This window comes from Delphinus delphis, chromosome 1 (genome assembly GCF_949987515.2).
Source record: "Delphinus delphis chromosome 1, mDelDel1.2, whole genome shotgun sequence".
NCBI lineage: Eukaryota > Metazoa > Chordata > Mammalia > Artiodactyla > Delphinidae > Delphinus > Delphinus delphis.
The window spans coordinates 103,496,731-103,516,554 of NC_082683.1; the positions used below are offsets into that span (position 1 = coordinate 103,496,731).

At 37.4% G+C, this 19,824-nt stretch overlaps 2 protein-coding genes across 4 annotated transcripts in view; one reads left to right on the forward strand and one right to left on the reverse strand.

Annotated features, from left to right (window-relative positions):
• WDR3 (WD repeat domain 3) overlaps positions 1–5,882 on the forward strand; it is a 38,494-nt gene extending 32,612 nt beyond the window's left edge. For all 3 annotated transcript variants that reach the window (XM_060027920.1, XM_060027911.1, XM_060027930.1), the window contains exons 23-27: positions 96–143; positions 811–854; positions 2,490–2,618; positions 4,026–4,119; positions 4,413–5,882. In XM_060027920.1, coding sequence (XP_059883903.1) covers positions 96–143; positions 811–854; positions 2,490–2,618; positions 4,026–4,119; positions 4,413–4,568 — 471 coding nt within the window. In that variant the 3' untranslated portion in view covers positions 4,569–5,882. The remainder of the gene's footprint in view (positions 1–95; positions 144–810; positions 855–2,489; positions 2,619–4,025; positions 4,120–4,412) is intronic.
• A 2,851-nt stretch (positions 5,883–8,733) lies between these two features.
• The window catches only part of SPAG17 (sperm associated antigen 17), a 218,614-nt gene continuing 207,523 nt past the window's right edge, over positions 8,734–19,824 (reverse strand). The window contains exons 45-48 of the mRNA XM_060009438.1: positions 16,402–16,586; positions 14,363–14,423; positions 11,618–11,762; positions 8,734–8,931 (exon numbers count right to left, since the gene is read on the reverse strand). Coding sequence (XP_059865421.1) covers positions 8,795–8,931; positions 11,618–11,762; positions 14,363–14,423; positions 16,402–16,586 — 528 coding nt within the window. The 3' untranslated portion in view covers positions 8,734–8,794. The remainder of the gene's footprint in view (positions 8,932–11,617; positions 11,763–14,362; positions 14,424–16,401; positions 16,587–19,824) is intronic.

The window sequence follows — 19,824 nt, forward strand, 5'->3', positions numbered from 1 at the left end:
TTTTCAAAAGTGTAAAATATTGTTATGACCCTGCCTGTGATAAGCACTATCGAAGGCTTGTTTTTTAATGACTTGATTTAATAATTTCTTCATAGGTTCCTCTTCCCATCAACCCCATCCTGATGGCTTATGGCAGTATCTCTGTGAGTAGACTAATGGTTTCCCCTTGGTTATTCTAAGGTTACTTTCAGGCACAAGAGAGGAAGTGAAGAGGCATTATGATTTTAGAATAGACATATTGGGAAATACTTTGTCATTAAAAATGTCTTGAATGCTGGAATCCTCTAAGACATTTTGTATTTCAAAAGGACCATTTTAGTGTAACTTCAAGTCATCCTTTCTGGTTGGACTGGACGGGCATTGTTTTTTTAGTGCTTATTTATGTGTAGTATCCACAGCCCTCTGAAGATTCTGTTCATTGAAACTGAAGTTTCTGGAGGAAAAGTTGATATAAATTAGTCAGATAAAAGGAGAGAGGGAGAATACTGGGACAACGTATGCTCTTAGTGATCTTTAATTACTCAATACTTGCATGTTTCATTCATCACAACAGTAATGTGAGTCAGTGTGTCTTCATTTTATGGATAGGAGACTGTTCTGACTTACAGATCGAAGGGAACATAGCTGATAAGTGGCAGAGCTGGATCGTGAACCCAGATCTGACTCAGTCTAAGCCCGTGCACGTAGTGCCCTTTTTAGAACAGTTTCTCATAAGAAGGAGAGATATCCCTGGTTTTTAGGAGATAGAAATTAGAGAGCTTCAGTTAAGAAATCAAGAGTATCCCTAATGCTGTCACACTTCCTTTATAGCCTTCAGCTTATGTGTTGGAGATTTTTAAAGGAATCAAGTCAAGGTGAGTGCCGGTGCACAGTTATTACAGCTAATACCATTTACCGAACATGAGATAAACAGACATTATAATTGATGGTTATCTTCTTTAGAGGTTTAACTATGTCAAAATTTTGATGGAAAATAATTCATTATAATGTTCTTTTTGAATTAGAACTAGAAGTTTCCTCCTAAAATATGAAGGGAGATATTGAATACTTTTAAAAAGCACAAATGAAGGGCAGTGCTACTTTATATCATAGGTAATGAAATCGTCTATAATTCAGTCACAGGTACCAACTGCTAACATTTTTTGTTGTATATTTCCTTTGGCTTATTTTCTGTATACATACACAGTTGGAATCATATGTATACATTTTTATATCCTGTCCTTTTTCACAGAATATCTCCTGAGCACTTGCTCACTTTAGTAATATTCTTCAAAAACACAACATTGAATTAGTTCAAAATATTCCATTGTATATATAGTTACTATTGGGTGGTGCATATGTGTTTGGCTGTTATCAATACTGCCTTAGTAAACACCTTTATATATAAATCTTTGTCATCATCATTGATTATTTTTCTTAAGGGTCCTAGCAGTTTATTAACTAATCAATGGACATGAGCTTTTTAAAGGTTTATGTTGCTTAATTACTGTCAGAGTGCTTGTAATGACTTTTACCAGCTTTTAAAAAATTCTTTGCTGGTTTGAGAGGCAAAAGGTGGTACTGCATTATTTTCCTTTTTAATTAACAAAGTTAAAATTTTATTATATTTGTTGGCCATTTGTATTTTTTCCTGTGAATTTTTACTTTCCCTTTCTTGTGCTTTATAGTTGTTTCTCTTACTGGTTTTTTAAGAATTTTTTAATATCTTTTGTCATTCATTTTTGAAATAATATTTGAGTTTGATCTACTGAGAGTTATCATTTTTTTAATAACAAATCACAATATCTGAGTATATCCCATACAAGAAACAAACAGGACCTATCTAAGATAATGAAACTTTGCTAGAGAAATGTAAAAGAAAATTTAGAGTAATGGAGGTACGATGCATTCCTAGATGGGAAGATTCTGTGTTTTAAAGATTTGGTTTTTCTTAAACTAGTCTATAGGTTTGTGATCCCAATTGAAATTCTCTTGAGAGTTCTAGTTGGAATTGATGAAATGATAATAGAACTAGCTCAAGAAAAGTAAAACAAACCAGAAAAAGAACAAGAGGGAGCTGTTCTCCTAGATTAAAAAGCTGTAAAAATGCACCTGTACGGATTGTTGTCAGAATCAGTTATGAAAACAGACTCTAAAGCCCTAGAACACTCTATGACATAGAGGGACTCAATAAATGGTAAAAGAAGTATCATATAAAGATGGGATATACAACAAAAGGCTTTAAAGAAATTGGCTATCTGAAAGAAAAACAGTTAGATTCTCCTACCCTGCCATGGACAAGAATGCATCAAGTAGGTTAAAATACTAAATATAGAAAACCAAAACGTTGAAAAGAGAGAACCATTCATAATACAGATGTATGTTTAACTCTGGATGGGTAAGATCTACTCAAGTATAAAAGTAGAAGAAAAAAATAGGAGAGGAAAAGATTTTTAAATTGACTATGTTAAGAAACGTGGCATTTTTAATGTTTATTTTTTCCTCTTCAGTGAGCTGGAAGAATCTCTGCTTGTGCTGCCTTTCTCTTACGTCCCAGACATTCTTAAGCTCTTTAATGAATTCATCCAGCAGGGCTCTGATATTGAACTTCTATGTAGGTGCCTCTTCTTTCTCCTCAGGTAACGTCCTTTCCAAAAGAATATCATGTCTTATCCGCATAACTGCTCCAGTAGTGCCTCACCTGAAGCTGTCCATGCTTTGGGATTAAGAAATGTGATGTTTCCGTTTCAGAGACTGTTGGGAATTTCAGTGCTGCCTGACATAATTCTTATCCTTTGGAGTCAGTCTTGCTCGATAAAATGCAGTTAGTGATGACCCAACTCTAAGTAGCATGAGGTACTATGTTGCTAAGGATGCTCAGGCAGGCGGAGGTCTCCAGGTTACAGTCTAAGGTAGCAGTTCTGGTTCTAGTCAGTTTGCTGAAAGCCCATCTCTGAATGGCCAGTCTGCCTCAGTGTTTCTTTTTGACTATTGAGTTTAAACCAAATGGTTTTATTTTCATAATAGCATTTTAAGGAGTAGTCAGTTTATTTCCCAGGTCTCTACAAGTACAAATGGAAGGATAGGGGCATATTTGGAGGGAACTAAGAAACATAAAGAAAACGTTCATTAGATTATATTCTTAAATAGGAAGAATTCTTATTAATATGTAACAGAGGGAAAATATATTTACAAAGGCATAATATATTCTTATCTTCCACTGTGTCCCCCAGTCTCAAGCTGTTATATCAGAGGACAGGAATAGAGGCAAATTTGAACATTCCTTAAAATGCTATTAGGAAATCAGAAACTGCTCAGCCAATACCAAATAGTTAAAAAGAAAACAGGTGTATTTGGTGAATTGGCCTTTTTTCATGATCATTAACCCTTCATTCCTTTATTTCTTTCAGGATAGTAGCAAATGAAGAACAATGATATGTTTATATTATTCTGTTGTCATATTTACAGTTTATTTTTTAATTGCTATGGCATATGTGCTATTGAATCGGGGTTACTGATTCTAAGAGAAACACAGTGAATATTTCTAGCATATTGGGGTGGTAGATGGGTGCTACCTCGCAGGTAGATATGGCAGATCACAACTGAGGGTGAGGGTGAATGTGGAGGTTAAAGGAGCATGAATCATCAAGGGCATCTTGGTACTCTAGGTCAGAGTTTGATCATCTCTTTTTTTGGCTGAAATATTAATAAATCTTTGAGTCAGCAATTCTTAGAAGGCTCATTTTCCTCTGGTCTTTACATAGAATGCCGTTGTCAAAATCTGTGGCCACTGGGTAGATTGCAAAGAGTCAGCTTTGCAAATGAGTTGAATGTTAGGATAGTATTTTAAAAATTGTTATTGGATAGAATTGAATAGTAGGAAGAAACTTCTTTAGTTTTTTTTCATAGAAGCATTTCTGTATTCCCATGATTGGCAAAATGATTTTTTTTTTTGGACATTTTGTCTGTTTGCTAGTTCTAGAAGGGACAGGTAGAGCTAGAACCACTATCCTTCTTTGTGACATGCCTGGTTTTATTTTTGTTAGGATTCACTTTGGCCAGATCACTAGCAACCAAATGCTTGTGCCAGTGATTGAAAAATTAAAGGAAACAACTATTTCAAAAGTCAGCCAAGTCCGGGTAAGTGTCTTTGTAGAGACAGAACAAGGAGGGGAAAATTCTAGTGTGTATGTTACTTACAAGTAGCATAGTGTGCTGTGCCCTATCTTTGGTGATATTGACCTGACATGCATGTATATTTAAGATGAGGTTTTTGTTAGAGCTAGTAGACAAAAAAACAAACAAACAAGGAAAACCCTTAGGGAAGGATGAGTAACAACACATGAAGCTTTGGTTCCCCTGACTCACATATGCTGCGATATTGAACTGAATTGAGAGGAAGTTTATTTAATCTCTCTTGTATTCTTTCTCAGGATGTTATCGGCTTCAACATGGCAGGTCTTGATTTTCTCAAGAGGGAATGTGAGGCAAAAAGTGAAGTTATGTTTTTTGCTGATGCTACCAGCCACTTGGAAGAAAAGAAGAGGAAAAAGAAAAAGAGGGAGAAGCTGATTTTAACATTGACTTAGAACTGAAATGTGGTGCCTTTTTCAACTTTGTCTTGAAAAGGACTTCCAAACTAAGCAGCAGAACCTATGAATGTGATCTTATTTGGAATTTGGGTCTTTACAAATATAATTAGTTAAGATTGGTCATTCTAGATAAGATTAAATCCAATGATTTGCTTTTATAAGAATGCCATGTGATGGACAGCTACATGTAAAAGAAGGAAATTAGAACATTCTCTAACAAACACCATACCCCAAAATAAACTCAAAATGGATCAAAGACCTAAATGTAAGGCCAGACACTCTAAAACTCTTCGGGGAAAATAAAGAACACCCTTTGACGTAAACCTCAGCAATATCTTTTTGGATCCACCTCATAGAGTAAGGAAAATAAAAACAAAAATAAACAAATGGGACCTAATTAAACTTAAAGCTTTTGCACAACAAAGGAAACCATAAACAAAATGAAGAGACAGCCCCCAGAATGGGAGAAAATATCTGCAAACAAAGCAACCAACAAGGGGTTAATCTCTAAACTATACAAACAGCTCTACGTTAAAAAAAAAAAACAAGGCACATGAAAAGATGCTCAACATCACTAATTATCAGAGCAATGCAAATCAAAACTACAATGAGGTACTACCTCACATCGGTCAGAATGTCCATCATCAAAAAGTTTACACACAATAAATGATGGAGAGGGTGTGGAGAAAAGGGAACCCTCCTACACTGTTGGTACCACCACTATGGAGAACAGTATGGAGGTTCCTTAAAAAACTAAAAATAGAACTACCATATGATCCAGTAGTCCCACTCCCCGGCATATATCTGCAGAAAACCATAATTCAAAAAGATACACGCACCCCAGTGTTCACTGCAGCACTATTTAGAATAGCCAAGACATGGAAGCAACGTAAATGTCCATTGACAGATGAATGGATAAAGAAGATGTGGTACATATATACAATGGAATATTACTCAGCCGTAAAAAATAATGAAATAATGCCATTTGCAGCAACATGGATGAACCGAGAGATTATCATCCTAAATGAAGTAAGTCAGACAGAGAAAGACAAATATCATACGATATCACTCATATGTGGAATTAATTAAAAAATGATACAAATGAACTTATTTACAAAACAGAAACAGACTTACAGATATCAAAACAAACTTATGGTTTCCAAAGGGGAAATGTGGCGGGGAGGGATAAATCAGGAGCTTGGGATAAACATACACTACTATATATAAGGTAGATGGCCAACAAGGACCTGCTGTATAGCACAGGGAACTCTATTCAATGTTGTGTGATGACCTATATGAGAAAAGAAGCTAAAATAGAATAATATATGTATATGTATAACTTAATCACTTTTCTGTACACCTGAAACTAGCACAACATTGTACATCTATACTCCAGTAAAATTAAAATTAAAAAAAAAAAGAATGCCATGTGAGGACACACAGGGAGGGAGGCCACATGACAGCAGAGGCAGAGATTGGGATTGGAGTGACAGCAGCTACAACCCTAGGAACACCAAGGATCCTGTCTACCACCAGAAACTAGGAGAGAGGCATGGAACAAATTCCCTCAGTGCTTCCAGAAGGAACAAACTCTAATACCTTGGTTTCAGACCTCCTAAACTGCAAGAGAATAAATATCCATTGTTTTAAGCCACCCAGTATGGTCATTTGTCATGGCAGCCTCAGGAAACTGATAACAAATTTTGGTACCAGGAAGTGAGGTACTGCTATAGCAAATACCTAAAAATATGGAAGTGGCTTTGGAATCAAGTAATGGGTGAAACCGGGAAGAATTTTGAGCTACATGATAGAAGAACGTCTAGATTACCTTGAAGAGACTGTTGTTGGTAGAAATAATGGACAGTAAAAGCACTTTTGGTGAGGGTTCAGAAGGAAGTGATGGGGAAAGTAAAGAACACTTTAAGCATCTTAGAGAATTCCTACATCATGAATAGAATGTTGGTATAAATATGAACATTAAAGGTGATTTTGCTAAGACCTCAGATGGAAATGAAGAATATGTTATTGGACAGTGGAGGAAAAGTGATCCTTGTTACGAAGTGGCAGAAAACTTGGCTGAATTGTGTTCTGCTTTTGGGTAAAAAGTAGAACTTATAAACAATGAAATTGGATTTCCAGCTGACGTTTCCAAGCAAAACATGGAAGATGTGTCCTGGTTTCTTGCTGCTTATAGTAAACAAGAGGAAAGGGGTAAACTGAGGAAGGAAATGGTCAGCAAAAAGGAACCTGAACATGATTTGGAAAATTCACAGCCAGTCCATATTGCAGGAAATGCTAAGGCATGCTCTGGAGCGTTCATCAAGGGTGCAGCTGGAAAACCTAGTGGAGAAATTAGATTTGTGACCATGAGTATAATCAACCATCTCAGCAGAAGCTAGGAACAGAGGTGAGACTATCCAGGAAGGACCTGTGGAGAACCCTCACGTCTAATGGCGTGGATCTCCTTGATATCCATGAAGACTGATGGTTTTTGAGAATGTTCTATCAGCAGAAACACTGCCTGCTTGGCCTGGCGGACAGAGACAAGAAATGAAGGAAGGCTGCCAGACTTCTGGGCTTCTATAAGCAGGAAATGGGGTGCCCAGAGGATAAGACTGTCCCAGGCTAACAACTGAGAGGGTGGGGCCCACAAGGCATCTGTGGGTCTAGAGGGGGGTGCTGGTGAAGCCTCTGGCCCAGAGGGCAGATCAAGACACAGATAATTATGCTCAGGCTTTGAAACCTTAGGAAATCTGCCCCGCTGCACTGCAAACACTTAAATCAGTGACTCCTTTATTCTTTCCATTCTCTCCTTTTAGAATGGGAATGTCTTATGCTATTTTGCAAGCTGACAACTTGTTTCTAGTTTCACAAGTCCATAGATGGAGAGGACACCATGATAGGTGAAGACTTTGGGAAATACTGGGATGGAGTGAGTGCATTTTGCATGTGAGATGGGTATAAATTTTGGGGAACCAGAGGGTGGACTGTACTGAGTTTATCCCCACAAAACTCATGTCTACCAGGACTTATGAATGTGATCTTATTTGTAAATAGGGTCTTTACAGATGCAATCAAGTTAAGATGAGGTCATTCAAGATTAGAGTAGCCCCTAAAACCAATGACTATTGTTCTTATAAGGAGAGACATATAGAAATACACAGGGAAGGATGCCATTGGGGACAGAGGCAGAAATCAGAGTGAGTTACAAGCTAAGGAACACCAAGGACTGCTGGCAACCACCAGAAGTTAGGAAAGAGGCATAGAACAAATTCTCCCTCAGAGCCTCCAGAAGGAACCAACCGTGCTGCCACCTTGATTTCAAATGTCTGGCCCCCCAAACTGTCAGAGAATAAATATCGTTTTAAGCCACCTGGTCTGCGGTACTTTGTTATGGCAGCCTCGAGACACAAATACAGATTTATTACAGCAGCCCTAGGAAACTAATGCAAGATGCTATTTGCCTTTTTCTCTCATGAGCGTACAGTGGAGTTTTCCAGAGACTATGTGATGTGTGATATGGTGACAGATTGAATACAGAGCAGATGTGAGAATCCAGCTATGTCCTATTAAGCCAGACATTGAAAAGATTTGCAAAAATGTAATACTCTTACTAATTTTTGTTTGGAAAAGTTATTTTTCATTAACAATTTATTTATGGTAATATACTGGGTTTATTTTTTAAATATAAGTTTTTCCAAGTTTTAATTCTAACTTGGTAAATATTGATAATATGACCCACATAAACAAAAGGTTTTTGGGGTCCTCAATAATTTTTAAGAATACATGAGGAGTCTTGAGTCCAAAAAATTTAAGAACCACTAGCCTAACTGTAAATTCTCAAGTCCAAAAGGGCATCCTGCTGTTTGTGTTTGTACCCTTGCTTTTTGGAGAGTCCGATCAACATCAAAAATAGCACTTGAAAGAATGAACTTTAGAATCACATTGAAGTAGGTTAGATTTTTACTTCTTCAGGATTCTCTGAGCCTCGGTTTCCTTATTTATAAAGTGGGAAAAATATCTATCTTGTAGATAGTATGAGGATGAGATAGTTTATGACTATGAAGGGGTAGTTATAATTATTAAAAACAAATATTTTCATTCCACCAGACTAAGTGGCTCATTGGTTGCTGGCTGTATGAAGAAGGGAACAAATGCAAGGTCTAAGGCTTCAAGTTTGAATGGATGACAATCAAATTACAAATTTGTTACTTACCTGACACCTAATGAGAAACTTTACGGGACATGAAGACTCCAAGTGCAGGGGAAGCAGCTGTAGAAATCTTCTGGACCATAGGGTTTTCTTTTCCCTGGGGAAAATCTTTTGGTCTCTTATCATAATTGCTGCTTGTTAAAACTGGTAAAATACCCATTAAGGACTATTACTTTCATGAACAAATGATTTGTACATGCAAACTCAGATAACATTGTAGAATCTCTAGCACATTTAGCTCAATTTTAGGTATTTTCTGTCTAATGCAAATTCTGCACGCCAGGTTTAGGGGATGAAGGATGGCTATTGATCTCCTGTAATTTCTTCTGTTCACCCTAGAGTATGTTTTCTGCTAAGGGTGACTGGCCTTTCTGTAGGTGCCATCAGTCACCATAACCAGGTCCCAGACCACATCAGCATCCAGATTTCATGGTTTTTTGGTGGGGAGGGGCAGGGGGACAGGCCTTGGGAAATGGACTATGAACTATCATTGTTGTCACTGGAAGTAGAGTAAGGATTTAATAAAACTCTTTTCCCCATCTCTCTGTGCCTGACAGATGGTCTCTATAAGCAAGGAAATAGAAACTTTATTAACATAAATGCAAAATTATTTAATTGCTGTGATCAGCCACAGGGATTCAGTTAGTCTGGATCGGCATCTAATAACTTGTGTGAAGAGGATGTAAGAGGACTTGATTTAGTTCCCAGAGTGGGGGAAAATTGTTCCCAGTGAGGTCTTTCGTGACCACCCTGCTGTAAACTGCAATCCTTCACACTCCCTATACTTCCTTTCCTACTTTACATTTTCTCCCTTGTACTTATCACCATTGTAGTCCATGTTGCACTTATTTTGTCTATTGTCTGTCCTCCCACTGGAATGTAAGCTTACATAAAGGCAGAAATGTGTGTCTCTTGTTCATTGCTGTATCCCCAATGTCTAGCACATTAGAAAAACTTATGATCTTTGAAAGAATGAACAAATGAATCCAACTCCATTTCTATTGAAATCAAGGTCATCTGACACAAGTTCCCCTAAATTTCTTTCACCTCAGAATGTCTGGATCCTTAGCCATCTTTGTTCTCTCCCTTGCCAAGACTAACACTTCAGCTCTGTTCTTGATTATTCTCTTGCCTTCTTTTGGATACTGCTGGTTCAGTCCTCTCATTCATATTTCTAATGTTTCTCTTCTGATCCACTCTTTCCAGCCCACAAACACACTAAACTGAAAATCTCTCCTTTTCCCTGTTGCCTCCCTGAGGTACTCTCTCAGGTACCATATACTCTTGCTGTTTCCTTTAATACTAAATTGAAAATGTATCCATACTCAATATTTCTGCTTTCTTAACACCCAGGCATTCTTCACGTTCTGCAGTTTGGGTTTTGTCCCAACCAAATCTAGTGGTCCTATTTAAATCCGCAGTCTCCTTGATATCTCCATAGCATCTGTCAACTGTGTCCATAGTTCCCTTGAAATTCTTTGAGATATTTCATGTTTTGCTAATTGCTTGTTCTGTCTCCACTGGTGCCTCTTTTTTCTCCTGCTCCCTAAACAGACTCCACATTTCTTCTCCTTCCGCATACCTTCTATCATCACCTCTGTAGCTGACACTTAAAATTATTATATCTCCAGCCCTGACTGTTCAATTGAGATCCACTCCTGAGTCTCCATGTTTCATTACCTGAGCCCCAAACCTTGCAGGTGAACTCTTATGTCCTCTTACTTCCTTTTCTCAGTGGGTCACACCTTAGATTTTACAGTGCCCCCTGCCAAATGTCTTTCATCCACGTCCCTCTTTCCCAACTATAGTTGCCACACTATAGTTCTTGTCCTTACACGTGGCCTGTTGATGTAGCCTTCCAATGGTTCTTTGCATATCCAGTAACTCTTCTCCTTCAGCATATCCTGTACAATAACACTGGATTCATTTTTATAAAGATATGCTGATTATATCACCCATTGGATCAGAATTTCAATGATTCACTGTTGCTTATATAATAAAGTCAAGCCAAGGATTCAAAATCTCCCATAACTTGATTCCAACCAACTTTCCCACTATATTACTAATACTGTAATCTCTCAACAAATTGAACTCCCTGCTTCCCCTTCTGAACACCTGGAGATTTCCTATTGCTACACTTTTGTTCATTCTTCCTAGTTTAAGTCTCCTTTCATCAAAAGTTTTTGCATTCTATAAGACCCAGCTCAAATATCAAATAGATATAACTGTAACGCAAAGTAGCATATGATTCATGCTGTTGGAGTACAATATAGGAATCAAGTGTGAAAACTTTATTTCTGCTACCAGACTATGTAAGTCTTTTAGGATAGAGTCCAATTTTCATTTTTATATTTGATAAAATATTTCATACAGTACCTTGCATATAATAGGTTCTCGATATCTGTATATTCTATCTGCAAGAGACACCAGTATGAAGGAATGTATTGTAATTCAGTGTATGTCCATTCAACTTCTACAATAAGGTATCTCCTATCCCCCATCAAGATTACAAGTTGTTGTGTTTTTTTAATGACAAAGACTTGCTTTTTTAAAAAATTCTGATTGTCTGATACCCCATAGATGGCCAATAATATTGAGATTTATCCAACTTACAGTCACATGTACTATGTTAGGCACTTTGCTAGATGCTTTCAAAGATGAAAGAAGATACAAGTCTTTGTCCTAAGAAATTTAACTCTGATTTTAAAAATAGAATAAATGAAGCTACAGAGTGCAGATGTGAGGGGATTAGAAAATAGCATTTTGAATTCTCCTTGCTCAAATGTAATTTTTGCACTATATATGACTACTCAAATTGAACTTTAAAGGATATTTGCTTCCACAGGTAAGAACAGGACATCATGCTCAGTCATAATCTCTATATTGTGAAAGATGTGTGCTGACCCCTTGGCACCATCCTCTCCAAAAGCCATGGCAAATAACTCCACTTTCAGTTCTGCCTGCAAACCAGCAGCCACCTATAAGACACAATGTAGCTTTAGAATCAGACATGTATGAGTTCAAATCTTGATTTTTAACATGACTTTGGGCAAGTTACTCAAACTCTCTAATCTTGTTTCCTCATCTATAAATTTGGCACAAATGAATGATTGCTGTTCTAGCATTTAGAAGAATTACTTCATGGATTAGTTAGGTTGAATTCCATTGAGTAAGCGGGACCCAGGAAAAATTGCTGAAGGAGAACATCAAGTGCTATTTAGGAAAAAGCATAAGGAAACTAAATGCCAGGATGCTGGAGGGCAAACTTTCATGATGTCTGTAACTGTGCTATTTCTTGAATATCAGTAGCAAGTTTCTATTTATTGTCATCCTTGTAGATAAAGATAAATTTAATCTAAGAAAAATATGTTTCATCTTAAATTTAATCTAAGAGACTGGGTGAATCCCACAATTCCCCTGCCCTGCCCCTTGGTTTAGAGTATTCCTAATATAGGACCTGCAATGTGGCAAAGCCAGTAGAGGGAGACAGAATTAGTTTAAATACCAAACTGCTTAGATCCGAAAGCTACATGGACGAGGTCTGTACCAACAAAAAAGAAACCTGATACATAAAGAAGAAGAAACACAGCAAGGAATAGGCTTCTTGCCTTGCTCCTTGAAAAGAACACTAGCCAGGAAAGAAAGAGCTGTTTATGTTTCTAAGCTGCCTCTCTAGGAGGTGGGTTAAAAAGCAGACTTGAGAACAGTTATCTGGAAAAAATAAATCAGAAGAAACTACCACATGGAAAGCAGTTAGGTACGAATGGAATTTTTTTCTTCAATAGAGTTTTATAAATAATAGAATTGAAAAATGTTTCAGTTTTTTCAACAGTGTGCTTGTGAGCATCTATCTGCACACTGGAGAGTATCCAACAGCTCTGTTTTGAGACCCAAGCCCTTAGCCCTCCAAGCCCAACAACCAGAGCAGGGCCGGGGAATGATGACATTCTGCACAAGGGCAGCTGGAGAACTGTTATCACACAGGTTTACCCAGGCTTGGAGTACATTCATTCACTGTTGGCAATGAACCAAGATGAACAGTGGTGAGATTTAGATATGGAGAAGTCTAGAGGTTACATTCTTTGCCAGAGCCAAAACCTACTATCAAAAAGAAAAAAAAAAAATAATAACAAACAGTATAGAGTGAGCTTCAAAGAATAGAAGCTGGGTTTTTAGTACGTATAAAGGTTCGTCCAGCAGTCGTTTGTTTGGCTTTTGGCTAATCCCTACTTTAAATGAAAAAGATTTGCTAACTTCCCAGAACAGTGGGAGAAAAGCTTGCTTTAACTGTGTTTTTGCTTTATGTTGTGAAGATTCTGAAACTTTGACACAGTACAATGATGCATTGTCTTGGAGAGGTGCTCATGAATTAGTGGATCTAATCCCAAAATGTATTTCTGTTTGGAAATTGCAGCCTGCGTACTACAATTTTATATAGATCATAAGATACTGGAGCTGGAAGAGGGCTAAGAAGTGATCAGTCTAAGCTCCTTCTTTTATAGACGAGGAAAGCAAGGTGCAGAGGATTAATTAACCAAAAACATCACTGAGCTGCTTGGTAGCATAGCCAGGACAAGAAGCCAACTTTCTTTGCACTATAGCCAACCGATGCTTCTGTGTCAACGTATAACAACTGTGGCTTCCCCACATCGTCTGTCACTCAATCACACATCTCTCGAGTGCCCACCATGTGTCCTGCTCTGTAAGCTCCTTATGTGTCTCACTCATCTTTAACATCCCCTGTACCCTGGCACTATCACTGGCATATGGGAGGAACTCAGAGCTTGTTGACTGAAATGAAAGGCGTGTTAAAGCAGCAAGATGATATACTGACCAAGAAATAAAAGTTAAGATTGAAAGTGTGATTTTTGTTATCTTTTGAGACAACCTTTTGTTTATAACATACTACACTTCTGAAATTCTAATGTGAAGTAAGTGGCAGTATACACATTTTATACTAAACACCTTATTTGGGGGAATGTATCAAATAAAATCAGAACAGATTGACATATTAAAATTTGTTTTTTCAGAGATTTTTGGAGAAATGAGACAGATGGTGACTTTAAATATACTACTATTTCTTAATATGTTATTAACTAATATTCTCTGACAAATACCAAGAGAACAAACCAGATTTACATAAAATGTAAACAATGAAATATTTGTTTTTCAAGTGATTTTTCACTTTGCAGAAGGATTTGTCACAGGATATCTTTAGGTAATCAGTTTACCAAGTGCATGTTAAATCGTATTTAATGTTTTAAAAGGTATTTTCAGACAACAGTATAGAACTGCAGTATTGGGACAAGTGAAGTGAACTTCAGAAATGGTTCCATAGCTGGAAGTTTAACTCTATTTACACACAGATCTGCTCATGGTTGTTACATGAAGTAAGTGACATCAAGCCAGATGTTGAACCAATACCAGGAATCTTTTGTTTAAGATACTAGAAAAAGTAGACTTAAACATGGTTTAAACTGAAACAGGTAGAACGACTTAAAAATCACTTGACTGGAAACATATACATATCTGTACGCACACACGTGGACACACACAACAGATAGCACATAGGACTTACAGGCCCAGGTTTGTAAGTCACTTTCAGTCCTGTGCTGGGTGGGGGCTGCTTCACCCTAAACCTACCAGGAAAAAAGATGGGAATAAATTGATGCCATAATGAAAAACATGAGCACGAATGAACTGGGAAGTAATAAAACCAGAAAGGTGTTAATATTCCCTACACAGGAGCAAGGGGTCCAGACTAGTAGAAAAACAACCCAATATCCAGTTGGAAAAAGAATCTGGGGCCTGCTTCACAACTGCCTTTCCAACAGTTTTCATCGGCGTCAAACTGACTCCAACCTGAGTTTCAACCCTTTGTTTTCAGATGCTGACGAGCAGCTCGGGTCTGGGCAGAAGGTGGCGAAGGTTTGGCTGGCGCTGCAGTGCACTGCAGTGTAGCTGCCAGCGTGAACACACATACTGACTGCCAGGTCATTAAGCTGAAGAATAAAGGCTCCTTTGGAAAGCAGCAGAGCATGGAAGCCAGTCTTTCTCTGCCATGGTATGGGGTTTGCAAGTTTGGGGAGAAGAGAAACAGAAAAGGCTCAGAAAATGTTGGTGAACTTGAAAAGCCCGGTGCTCACACGTGGTGCCTATTGATCTCTTCCTCTTCCTGTGGTTTGTGGGTTCTGCCCGAAGGTTAAAGACCTGGAGTAAATTAAAATGCCAAGGGAAGCCTACCTCCATCTACTCCACTCCCTCTACCAGCCACTTTGCTGTCTGCCCTGTGGTGGCTGAGTTGAACAAGCTGAGGACTGAAATCTATAAAACTAAAATTCTGTACTGGATACACAGGGTCTGCATGGGTGGTTTTAATTCGTTTGAGGTTGACTCTCCATTTCTCCCTACCCACTTTGTGGCAACAACCTAAACAATAATGTCTGATCTGGCGGCTTGGGTCCCTCATCAGGTTGTCTGTGAGGAAGTAAATGTGATTCCTGAAGTTGAGAATTCACCTCAATTAAAATGGGCCGGTGATCTTTTCAATCAGATGCTCCTGTAGCTTTGCTCCATCTGACTTCCAATCCTGAATTTAGAATCACAAACATTCTCAAACTTGCTACTGACCCTGAGAATAACTCTGCGCTTGAAATAAACATGTATCCCATTTTTATGGGGGAAAAAACTCGACATAATCCTGAAGCTTAATTCAAAATAGTATAGAGGAGATTTTGTGATTGGGAGCTGTCTTGGCATAGATACATGGTATATTGACCCAGTGGGAAGGACTGATCTCCCACAAGAAGCAGTGACCACAGCGGTGTTGATAAAGCAAGGTGCTCCAATGAGCTGGTACTCAGGAGATCTGAGATCTACCCTTGCTGCAGCCTACAAGACCTTAAAACAAGTTACTCAGTTTGTTCCTTTATATAATAGTCTCTAAGGTTCTACACACTCTAAAATTCTATTGGTTTTGATCTGAAAATGAAGGGCTAAGGTGACTTTCTTGTCACTTAATGCCAGATACAGTATATTTTCTATTCGGAGTACAGGCTGTGAGTTAAGGTACTTGTTTATAATTCCAAGTCACATCATCAGAGTCAAAATGACCCTGATGATTAAGGGTTAACTTTTTTTCCTTTTTGCCTCAATTATGCAGAATTAATGTAATTAAAATCATGTTTAGATCACAAAGTGCCAACAAATGTTAGCTGGTATTATAGTTGGTGGTAGATTTGAGAAATAGACTTTCAAGTTTTGTGCATTAGTTATTGTTTTGTGTATTAGTTATTGGAACACTTGTACAACTTCCCTTTCATTTTTTGCTAGTACAGATCAGGTCTTGAGGTGCTTCTAACCAAAGTATGGATAAAAATTAATGGAAAGGCAAAGAAATACCTACTCTATAGTTGAGGCTTGGTAAGTACTAATTTGTTGAATAATGAATGAATGGATGAATTAGTGAGTAAATGATTGAATGAATGATGTTAAGATTCAAGAGTTAGGGTGTAATTACAATTCAGTTCAATAAACATTCACTGATGTAGGCAACCAAAGAAAAGTCACAGAGTAGGGGAAAGTGATCTGAGCATACACTTGGAGCCTTGGCCTCACCTGCAGAAGTCCACTCCAACATTCTTGAGCTTTACAGTGGTTGCATAGGTGTGTCCTTCTTCGAGCACTCCAAACGTCACTGAGGGCGGGAGAAGATGGAATCCAAAGGGGGATGAATTTACATTATTAATGGCAGCAGATGCAATAGAGGATGTTTTCACTCTTCCTGCAACAGAATCTTGCACCTTGCATTGAGAAAAAAAGCAATAAAGCATAATAAAATGGTTCTATTTTGCATTCTCAAGATAATAAAAAGACTCTGACCCCACACATCCCCTGACTAGACCATGCAGCAAAGCATGCAAGAAGCTTACCCTGCCCTCCAGCCAGCCTACAGCCATTGCACAAGGCAAGGCCTTGCAGCCAACCAAGTCAAAGCCAGCTTTGCCCCCAGCATGCCCACAGTAGTAGGCCCTACCACAACAGAAAGGCACCTGCAGCCCACATAAGGGCATCCCTTGACTACACAGCTCTGGTGACCAGAGGGGAGCATGCTGCTGGGCCCATGGGACATCTTCTACATGAGGCTACTTCTCCAAGATTGGGCAATGTAACCAACATTAGAAATAAACACAGAGAATTGGGAAAAATGAGGAGACAGAAGAATATGTTCCAAACAAAGGAACAACACATAACCTCAGAAAAAGAACTAAACAAAGTGGAGGTAAGCAATCCGGCCAGTAAAGAGTCAAGATAATTATCATAAAGATGCTCACTAAACTCAGGAGAAAAATGAATGAATATGGTGAAAGTTTCAACAAAAAGTTAGAAAAATGAAAAACCAAACAGAGCTGAAGAATACAATAACTGAAATAAAAACTGCACTAGAAGGAATCAACAGCAGATTAGGTGATACAGAGGAATTGATCAGCAATGGATCAGAGGAATGGATGAGACGGTAGTAAAAAATCACCTAAGCTGAACAGAAAAAAGAAAAAACAATTAAAAAATGAAGACAGTTTAAGAGACCTCTGGGACAATATCAAGCATACTAACATTTGCAAATAGGGGACCCAGATGGAGAGAGAAAGGGGCAGAGAACTTACTTGAAGAAATAATAGCTGAAAACTTCCCTAACCTGGGAAAGAAAACAGACATTCAGGTCCAGGAATCACAGAGAGTCCCAAACAGGATTAACTCAAAAAGGTCCACACCATGACACATTAAATGAAATTAAAATGGCAATTAAAATGGAAAAATTAAAGATAAAGAGAGAATCTTAAAGAAGCAAGAGAATAGCAACTAGTTATGTACAAGGGAATACCATAAGACCATCAGCTGACTTTTCAGCAGAAATTGTGCAGACTAGAAGGGAGTGGCATGATATATTCAAAGTGATGAAAGGGAAAAACATACAACCAAGAATATTCTACCTGTTAAGGTTACCATTCATGTTTGAAAGAGAGATAAACAGTTTTACAGACAAGCAAAAGCTAAGAGTTCAACGCCACTAAACTGGCTTTACAAGAAATGCTAAAGGGACTTCTCTAAGCAGAAAAGAAAAGGCCACAACTAGACATACAAAAATTATGCAAGGAAAAATTTCACTAGTAAAGGCAAACATACAGTAAAGGTAGTAGATCAACCACTTATAAAGCCAGCAGGACAGAAGGTCAACAGACAAATGCATAAGATTATATATATCCACAATGAGTAGTTAAGGGATATTCAAAACAAAAAGATGTAAAATATGACATCAAAAACATTAAATGTGTGTGGGGGGAAGATGAAGAGTTGTTAGAATTTATTCAAACTTAGGACATTATCAACTTAAAATAATCATATATATGATTATATGTTGTTATATATGAACCTCATGATAGCCACAAACCAAAAACCTGTAATAGATACACACAAAAAAAGAGAAAGGAATCCAAACGTAACACTAAAGATAGTAATCAAATCACAAGGGAAGAGTCTAAAAGAAGAAGGAACAAAAAAGAACTACAAAAACAACATGAAAACAATTAACAAAAGGTCTATAAGTACATACCTATCAATAATTACTTTAATGTAAATGGTCTAAATGCTCCAATCAAAAGACAGACAGTGGCTTAATGGATAAAAATCAAGACCCATATATATGATGCTTACAAGAGACTCACTTCGTATCTAAAGACACACACAGACTGAAAGTGAAGGGATGGGAAAAGGCATTCCATGTAACTGAAAACAAAAAGAAAGCCCAGGTAGCAATACTTATATCAGAAAAAGTAGATATTAAAACAAAGACTGTAACAAGAGACACAGAAGGACATTATATAATGATGAAGGGATCAATCCAACAAGAAGATATAACAATTGTAAATACATATGAACACAACATAGGAGCACCTAAATATATAAACAAATATTAACAGACATAAAGGGAGAAATTCACAGTTACATAATAATATATAATAATAGTAGGCAACTTTAATACCACTTACATCAACAGACAGATCATCCAGACAGAAAATCGATAAGGAAATACTGGCCTATATGACAAGTTATAGTGGATGGACTTAATAGATACATACAGAACATTTTATCCCTGAACAGTAGAATACACATTCTTTTCAAGTGTACATGGAACATTCTCCAGGATAGATCATATAATAGGCCACAAAACAAGTCTTAATGAACTGGAGAAGACTGAAATCATATCAAGCATCTTTTCCAACCACAACACTATGAGATTAGAAATCAACTACCAGGAAAAAACTGCAGAAAACACAAACATGTAGAGGCTAAACAACATGTTACTAAACAACCAATGGATCACTGCAGAAATCAAACAGGAAAAAATACCTAAGGACAGATAACAACCACACAATGATCCAAACCTATGGGACACAGCAAAAGCCATTCTAAGAGGGAAGTTTATAGCGATACAAGCTTAACTCAGGAAATAAGAAAAATCTCAAATAAACAACCTAACCTTACATCTAAAGGAACTAGAAAGGGAAGAATAAACAAAACCCAAAGTTAGGAGAAGGAAAGAAATAATAAAGATGAGAATGGAAATAAGTGAAATATAGACCAAAAAACCAATACAAAGACCAATGAAACTAAGAGCTAGTTCTTTGAAAAGATAAACAAAACAAGCCTTTAGCCAGACACATCAAGAAAAGAGAGAGAGCGCCCAAATAAATAAAATCAGAAATGAAAGAGAAGTTACAATCAACACCACAGAAATAAAAAGGACCATGAGAGATTACTACAAACAATTGTATGCCAATAAAATGTACAACCTAGAAGAAATGGATAAATTTCTAAAAACATAATCTCCTAAAACTGAATTAAGAAGAAATAAAAAATATGAACAGATTGATTACCAGTAATGAAACTTAATCAGTAATTTAAAAAATTCCAACAAAAGCCCAGGACCAGATGGCTTCACAGGTGAATTCTACCACACATTTAACGAAGAGGTAGCACCTA